Source organism: Aptenodytes patagonicus, unplaced genomic scaffold, assembly GCF_965638725.1.
Source record: "Aptenodytes patagonicus unplaced genomic scaffold, bAptPat1.pri.cur scaffold_82, whole genome shotgun sequence".
Lineage (NCBI taxonomy): Eukaryota > Metazoa > Chordata > Aves > Sphenisciformes > Spheniscidae > Aptenodytes > Aptenodytes patagonicus.
Genome location: NW_027472030.1, coordinates 43,178 through 51,565, shown reverse-complemented (window position 1 = coordinate 51,565; position 8,388 = coordinate 43,178). Strand labels below are relative to the sequence as shown.

The 8,388-nt window shown below is 46.2% G+C and overlaps 1 protein-coding gene across 1 annotated transcript; it reads right to left on the bottom strand.

The window, feature by feature from the left end:
* Positions 1-7,449: 7,449 nt before the first annotated feature.
* On the bottom strand, positions 7,450-8,388 carry LOC143173461 (olfactory receptor 11L1-like). Its single transcript, XM_076363725.1, has one exon. It carries the CDS (start codon positions 8,386-8,388, stop codon positions 7,450-7,452), a length of 939 nt encoding a protein of 312 aa, XP_076219840.1.

Here is an 8,388-nt window from a genome sequence, read left to right as displayed (position 1 = left end):
CCGCCCGGAACTGAGAGTGACAATACCGGTTTCTTTTTTTTTGCAATTATCACATTTGCACAAAGTCCATGCGTGATGTGTTGATCCGGGACACTGGAGGCAGGGAATTCCTGTCACCTCTCGATTATCCAGTTGACTGTTCTCTGCCGCCTGGTGTTCCCAGTACACAGCTAATGGCAACCCACTTGGTCCCCTATATACCCCGGCACGGCCTGGTCCACTAGGTGGTTCCCCAAATATCGAATGAGATACTTTGTGTAAGTCCCAGTAATCTACTTCAAACCGTTGATGCATCTGTGGGCTCCTTGGGCTCCTTGTCCAGATATGGTCGAACGCAGCGGGCAGGTATCCACCGGGGTCCACGATCTGTGGAAACACAAGCATATCCTCTCCCCCATGTTATAAGATCATAAGGGCCTTCCCATTGGCTATTTTCCAATGACTTGACCCACACCCGAGCCCTTTCTCCTACTGGAGAAGCTGAGTTACAAGATGTAAAGTGTCTCGCTATTACTGTGTTAGGGCTGCCAACTGCTGTCCTGTCTTCCCTTATTGTAAGATGATTTAACACATATATTGTTTTATGGAGGCGGGCTTGCGGTGATTCCCCTAGCATTCCCCCTTTTTGTTTTTGTAGTAGCTGCTTGAGAGTGAGATGAGCCCGCTCAACGATACCCTGGCTCTGAGGGGAATAAGGGATACCAGTGATATGTCGAATGCCCCATTGTGCCAAAAAGGCCTGCGTTTTTGCGCTTATGTACCCGGGCCCATTGTCCGTTTTGATCTGGTGTGGAACCCCTAGAGCAGCAAAGGCCCCTTTCCAGTGCCGTAAAATATCTTTGCTTTTTTCTCCAGTCTCTGCGGTCGCCCATAGAGCTCCGGAGAACGTATCGATGGAAACATGCACATATTTTTGTTTGCCAAATTCTCCGATATGAGTAACATCGGATTGCCAAATCTGTAGGGCCTTTTCTCCTCGGGGATTTACCCCTGTTTGGGGTATGGGAACTAATTGCTGACAGTCAGGACACATTTGTACAATACTTCGTGCCATGTCCCAAGTCAACCCAAATTGTCGACGCAGCATTCGGGCAGATTGATGGAAAAACTCGTGCGACAATCGGGCTTGTGTAGAAACGTCTGGTACAGGGACTGTCCATACGGGGGCAGCGAGACGATCAGCTCGCGCATTCCCTTCTGATATAAACTCTGGGAGAGAGGTATGACTCCTCACGTGGAGCACGTAATACGGGTTTACGCGGCGATTCAACAAGTCCCATACCTGTTTGAACATTAAAAACACTGGTTCGTTATCAACTTCTTTGAGCCAAGCCTTTTCCAAGCGCCTGACAACGTTGGCGACGTACTGAGAATCAGTAACCAAATTTAATGGCATCTCCCATTGGCGAAAGACCTGAATTACTGCGTATATTTCCACCAGCTGAGGACTTCCTACAACATGGTGAACTTGATGTTTCCATTCCCCTTTTTCACACCACACTATAACTGCCTTACCTGTTCGTCCTGATCCATCGGTGAATAAGGTGGGTCCTTCGACAGGTACCTCCTTACTCAACGATTCAGGAATTATACTAATTTCCTCATTAAGGGAGAATAATTTGTGAGATGGATAGTGAATTAGAATTTGTCCCTTAAAGTTTTCCAGCGCTATCTGTAGTTCTAGGCTATTAGCCTCACACCAATTAAGGTGGTCTTTAGTCAGTGGGAGATAAATTGTTTTAAGATCTGTGCCCGTTAATTCCAAACATCGCGCGCGTCCCTTTCGCACAAGCATCGAAAACATTTCCACCCTTGTCACTATCATTTTTGGTGCTTGATGCGGCAAGAATACCCATTCAATGATGGCTAAGGGATCCTGGGTACCCTTGGTGTCCCATTGGCCTAAGAGGCCCACTGCTTGTCGGGACTGATTCAGGACATACAAGTTAACTCCCAATCCTTCAATTACGCGTTGTGCTTGCCTTTCGGTAAGCGCCTGTGATATTTTTTGTAGTGCTTGTTTGGCCTCTGTCGTTAATTCTCGTGGAGATGTCAACTCAGGATTACCCTTTAACAACTTGAACAGTGGGTTTAACATGTCATTATCTATTCCCAGCAATGGGCGTACCCAATTGATAGTCCCTACTAGTTTTTGCAAGTCATTCAGTGTTTTAATGTTAGATTGCAAGGTTATGGGTTGGGGCTGTATCGTATGTTCTAAAATCTTCCACCCCAAGTACTTCCACGGGGCTTGCACTTGCACCTTTTCAGGAGCTATTTGCAAGCCGTATGTCTTTAACCCCTGCAACATATCTTTCATAACTGTGATGAGTTCCTTTGGGTCTCGTCCGGCGATTACAATATCGTCCATGTAGTGATAACAAATTAAGTCAGGATATTTGTTTCTTATGGGTGACAACGCACGCGCAACATACATTTGACATATTGTGGGACTGTTTTTCATGCCCTGGGGCAACACCGTCCAATGATATCGCAGCCTAGGCCCTTGATGGTTTACAACTGGGAGAGAGAAGGCATATCTGGGAGCATCTTCCGGCACTAAGGGAATCGTGAAAAAGCAGTCTTTCAAATCGATAATCACAATGTCCCATTGACGAGGTATCAATGTCGGTGAAGGCATACCTGGTTGCAATGTCCCCATATCTTGAATCACGGCATTTACTTGCCGTAAATCATGTAGAAGTCTCCATTTACCACTTTTCTTTTTTATAACAAACACTGGGGTGTTCCAGGCGCTGGTGGTGGGAACCAGATGTCCTTGACTCACTTGCTCGTCCACCAACATTCGCAACGCGTCGGCCTTTTCCTGTGATAGGGGCCACTGATCCACCCACACTGGCTGATCGGTGAGCCATGTGAGTCGAACGGTGGGCCGAGCGCCAGTGACCCCCGCTAAAAATGTTGATGCGGATCAGCAGTGCCAATCACTAGTCCCCAAGTGCTCAAGACATCTCGTCCCCACAGGTTTAACGGCACAGGAACCACAAAAGGGCGAATAGTTGCAACCTGTCCTTCCGGGCTTACAATCTGTATTAAGTTGGCACTCTGCCTGGACGTCGACAGGCCTCCGATTCCCACTAGCCCTGTGTTGACCGGGATGGTTTCCCATGATCCAGGCCACTTTGCAGTACTGATGATAGTAACGTCTGCCCCTGTATCTATCATTCCCTTCACTACCAGTTGTTCCGGTTTGCTGCCTTTATTCTTTAGAGTGCAGGTCAAAGTGGGCTGAGTTCTTTGGACAAGCTGAGTCCAAAAAATATTTGGTTCACCTGTGGACCCAAATCCACCAGCTCCCCGGGAAATAGGATCCCGATTACGAACCATACTCTTAAAAGGAACTAGCTGTGCAATCCTACTTCCAGCTGGAATAAATACTGGAGGAGAGGGGGTCCATAGCAACGCTTGCAGCTGTCCCGTATAATCAGAGTCGATAACCCCAGGTAACACACACAAACCCTGTATAGTAGCACTGGACCTCCCCACCAATAGGGCACTCAGCCCCTGGCCAAGGGGGCCTCTCACATTGAGGGGCACCCTGTGCACAGTCTGATCGTTTATAGAGAGATTGGTGGCTGTGGAGACATCCACTCCGGCACTGCCGATGGTTCTGGCCTTGAGGTGACCCAGGCCTGCTGAGACAGCGGTCTCATGGGGTTTTGGGGTTGGGGATTTTGGGGTGGCATTTGTGTCGGTGCGCGCCCCCGCCTCGCGCTCGACTTCCCGTTTCCCGACAAGGGTCGACCACGGAGATCGTACTTTGACCGGCATTGATTAACATAGTGCCTCCCCTTGCGGCAGCGTGGGCAAATACCAGGGGGCTGCTGAATTCCTTCTGATCCTCCCTTCTGTACAGGATTCTCAGGACATTGCCATTTAAAATGCCCCGAGTTTCCACAGCGGAAACACGCTTTGTTACCGGGACGCAAGGCAGCGGCTAAACAGGCTGCAAAAACCTCATTCTTATGTGTAATTGAACCCACACGATTGCACGCGTCAAGCATGTCTATTATGGTCGGATTTCGCAATGTCTGTAAGACTCTTTTACAGTCCTCATTGGCATTTTCTATAGCCAATTTCATAAGCAATGCCTCTTTGGCTTCAGGATTTTGTATTTGTTTTTGAATAGCTTCTTGGAGCTTGTCGATAAAATCCATATAAGGTTCGTTGGTCCCTTGCTTAATGCTAGTAAAGGATTTTACCGGTCGTCCTGTATCAGGGACCTTTATCATTGCTTGAAACGCAAGGTCTGCTGATTGTCTTAAAATTTCAGGCGCCAGCCGTGCCTGCAGTTGCGGCGTATTGATAGGGTCCTCCCCCATTAACTGAGCGAGTCCCGCGGCCCGTAGCGGGTCTCCCGCTCGCCGCTCCAAGTTCTGTAAAGCTGCACGATCACAGAGCTCTCGCCAGTGGGCTTGCCAGAGCACTCTTTGTGTAGGGGAAAATATTAAATCAGCTAACGCTTTGGTATCAAAAGGGGTTAACAAGTGTCCCTTCACAATATTTTGCAATAGGCTCTGTGTAAAAGGCGCTCCCAATCCACATTGCATGATGGTCCGCCTTAACTCCTTAACCAAATCCCATTGAAGGGGCTGCCAACTGTTAGGACCTTGTTCACTAATTATGACAGGGTATGCCACAGTAGAAAGGTCTCCTTCTGCCAAGGCTTGTTGTCGAACAGCCTGCCAGTGAGCAGCCGGATCATAGTTTAAGGGTTCATTGTTGTGGCTTGAGACCCCTCTGCTCTGTTGTTTAGGAGACTGTCCGAGATCACTTGATATCGTCAGGGCCGAAAGAGCCTCGGTCAGAAATTTTTCCCCTCCCTCAGGCTGATCTGTCCCACTCGGACCGGGCAAAGGTTCCGAGGGAGCCTGGTCTGGAGTGGCCAGAGTCAGTGGATCAGGAGCAGTGGCTGCCACCACAGCTTGATGGGCAGTACGATCACACTTCAATTGTTTTAACGTATCTGAGACTAAGCGCCATGTAGTAAGGACCGTTTTTGCTGTCTCATCTCCCCCAGTAGCTGCATCCCACAACAAGTTCCCTGCTTTATCCCAAGTTTCCTTCTGAAAAGCAGTAGCCGAATCAGGGGGAATTCCCTTTCGTTTTAGCCATGAAAGCAATAGGCGGAGGGTATGGTCATCATACTTAACTCCACGCTTTTCTAACAGTTTCTTAATAATACATAGTATAGATTCCTCCTCCTTAGTTAGTTGCGATCCCATTTTAAGTTTCCCAGCTGCTCACCTCTGCTCCAACGAGGCGATGATTCAAAGTTCCGGCTCCAGCTCTTTCCTGAGACTGCTCTGTCTCCCGCTGGCTATGACTCGTTCAGCTGGCTCCCCACCGGTGCTCTGTTCCAGCATTTTCGCCCCACGTTGGGCGCCATTTGTGGGGGTGAAAAGCGGCACGGACTCCGGCAGACACGGCAACCAAAGACCTTTATTGCTCTTTGTTAGCATCTTTTATAGCAAGCAGAAGTGTACACGCGCTACCTGCAGCTTGCAGATAGGTTATAGCCTTGTGTTCACGCGCATCTATGCTCTAGCAGATTGGCCCGTTCTTCCTGATCATGCGAAATGCCTTCATGGTCTTTATCTTGTTTTTCTCCTTCCAGCTGCACATTCCTTTCTCCGTTGTTTTCTGCTTAAGTGCCTTGTCATGCCAGGTGGTACAGTGTTTGCTCATTAAAATCAAACTCAGGAATGTCCGTTAGTGAGATTCCCATCCCCACAACAGCCTATTCCTATGATTTCATAAATTATTGTGTCAGACCTGAAGAGTTAATCATGCAGGTTCTGCAGATAAGTGATTGCACATCAGAAAGGAATGCCAAAAAAATTAATTCCTTAGTTTTTGATTAGATATTATGCATGTATGCATATCTTCTTATGGCCACCTCCAGATAAGTGCAGGTTCCCCATTTAGTCTGTTCCGTGTCTGCCAGCCCCAGTGGGTGTCTCCAATAGCTTAAGGTATCTTAGACAGGAACTAAACTGAAATGCTACTCAGTGTCATCAGTGCTTTATAGAAAGCCATTCATGTCATCCAAAGTTTATGCCTGGGAAGAAAATCAGCTGCCTAAATACACGCATTTGTGGTCATTGTAAATGCCCTACAGTGTCCTGAATGGCCTCCAGCTGTCACTCCAAAAGGAGGGGCTGGTCTCTGGCAGATCAAGTGCCAATTCCACCAACCAAAAACTTTACTCTGGAGCATCTAATATGTCACAAGGATATCACTAGTGGTTTCTCTTTACACACCTGAATTGGTCTCCTCAACTAGGTGTCATGAATCCAGATTTAGCTGACTTGATTAGTCTAAGGCTTGTAACTGTCAGTGGCTGAAGACAGGCAATACTACTCTCACTGCTGTTTGCATTGAATATCTTATGATGTTAGTCTTCAGGGTAGTCTTCAGACTCTGGTGCCGTTCTGTCCTTGGCTCCTAAGTACCTTCTTCTCCAGCCAGAGCTGGTGAGAAGACATGGGTACAGACAATTTAATTGCTCCAGATGCAGACAACAGTAAGAACTCAGTCTGTTGTCTGTCTTTAGCAGCACCATGGTAGCTGTGTGTCTTTCAGACTGTTCTGCCTCTTTGCAGTCCCTACCACCAATGTCATTTTTGGGTCCATGGGTCATTCAATGGAATAAAGCAGCTGCTGCAGAAGGATGCAAGTCTCCTAAGGCTTCTCTGTCATATCTCACAATCTCCAGCAGATGTTCTAAATACTCTAAATCTAGTAATGTAAGAGTATGCACTGATGTTTCAGCACTTGAAATGTTGCCTAAAGGTGAAGAGAAAGGAACAGTACACTTAATAAATTTAGCTATATCACATTAACTTCTCATAGTGTTAAATTATTGTAAAGTAACAGTAAAAGTGTGTTTCTGAGATACATTTTCCTCTTAAAAGGCAAATACACTTTTTCTACTTTATGTCAAGAGATTGGTTTCACATGCCCCAAATGAAGTATAAGAAAAACATAATGACATTTATTCTGAATCAGTGAATTAGAAAAAACTGACCAGGCAAACCAAGAGAAAAATCTACAAGCAAGGAAACACATAAATAATTTGTAAATTTAAAATCACATATTAGCCTTTGAATGTTCATGTGTTTTTGTGTCTGTGCACTAATAAGAAAAAAAGTGCAATTCAGGTAGTAATTATAATAGTAATAAAAAGTAAATTAAATGGTGGGCAAAGAGAGAGGGGAAGAGGAAAAAGAAGAAAAAGAGGAAAATGAAACATTGTATTGTCCAGGAGTCATTTCGGGTTACAGTAATAACTGCCTTGAATTATTTTTTATAAAAAAGCAGCAACAACTGTTGCTGTTACTCATGCTCATGACAATAACCTGTTCTGAAGTCAGAATACAACAAAGAGCCTGAATATCAACAAGTCAGTCTTGAAGTCTTCCCAACTTAGAAAGAATGAAGACGATGGTGTCTGATGACTATTTTTTCCAAGGCCTTCTTGAATGCCTTGTTTCTCAAGCTGTAGATTACTGGGTTCAGAAGGGGTGTGACCACTGTGTAGAGCACAGATACAGCCTTATTGAGCTCTGAGGAGAGGTTGTAGGTGGGACGGACATACATGGAAATCATTGTACCATAGTATATAGTCACTACCATGAGATGTGAGCTGCAGGTGGAAAAGGTAATTCTTTTTCCAGAAGCAGAGGGTATCTTCAGTATACTGAGAATTATAAGTAGGTATGAGACAAGAGTCAACAGAAAGCAGCTGGAAAGGACCAGGAGAGAGAGGATGAAGATGACAGTTTCTGTGGCAGTGGTGTCTGAGCATGAGAGCTTCAGCAGTGGAGAGATATCGCAGAAGAAGTGATCAATGAGGTTGTAACTGCAGAAATGCAATCTGGAGACCATCAGACAGGGCAGAAAACCAGTGAAAACACCAGTGACCCAGGAGCCCACAGCCAGACGGGTATAAGACTCACCAGTCATGGCCATACCATAGTGCAGGGGTTCACAGACTGCAAGGTATCGGTCATATGCCATCACTGCCAAGAGGTAGCACTCAGTGGCTCCCAGGGAAATGAAGTAATAAAGCTGTGCCATGCATCCTGAGAAGGAGATGCTCTTCCTCTTTGCCAGTAGATTGGCCAGCATCTTGGGTACAATTGTGGTGGTGTAACAGATCTCTAGGAAAGAGAGGTTCTTGAGAAATTTGTACATGGGTGAATGAAGTTGTGGCTCCAGTGTCACCACTGAAATAATAATGATGTTTCCTAGGATGGTGAGAATATAAATAACTAAAAACACTGTGGATAGCAGGATCTGGCAGTGTGGGTTGCTACTGAAGCCCAATAGCCTGAATTCCAGTATTGCTGTAACATTTGTCAT

Coding starts and splice junctions, on each gene's coding strand:
- LOC143173461 (XM_076363725.1), bottom strand. CDS start 8,388: ATGACAAATGTTACAGCAATACTGGAATTCAGGCTATTGGGCTTCAGT.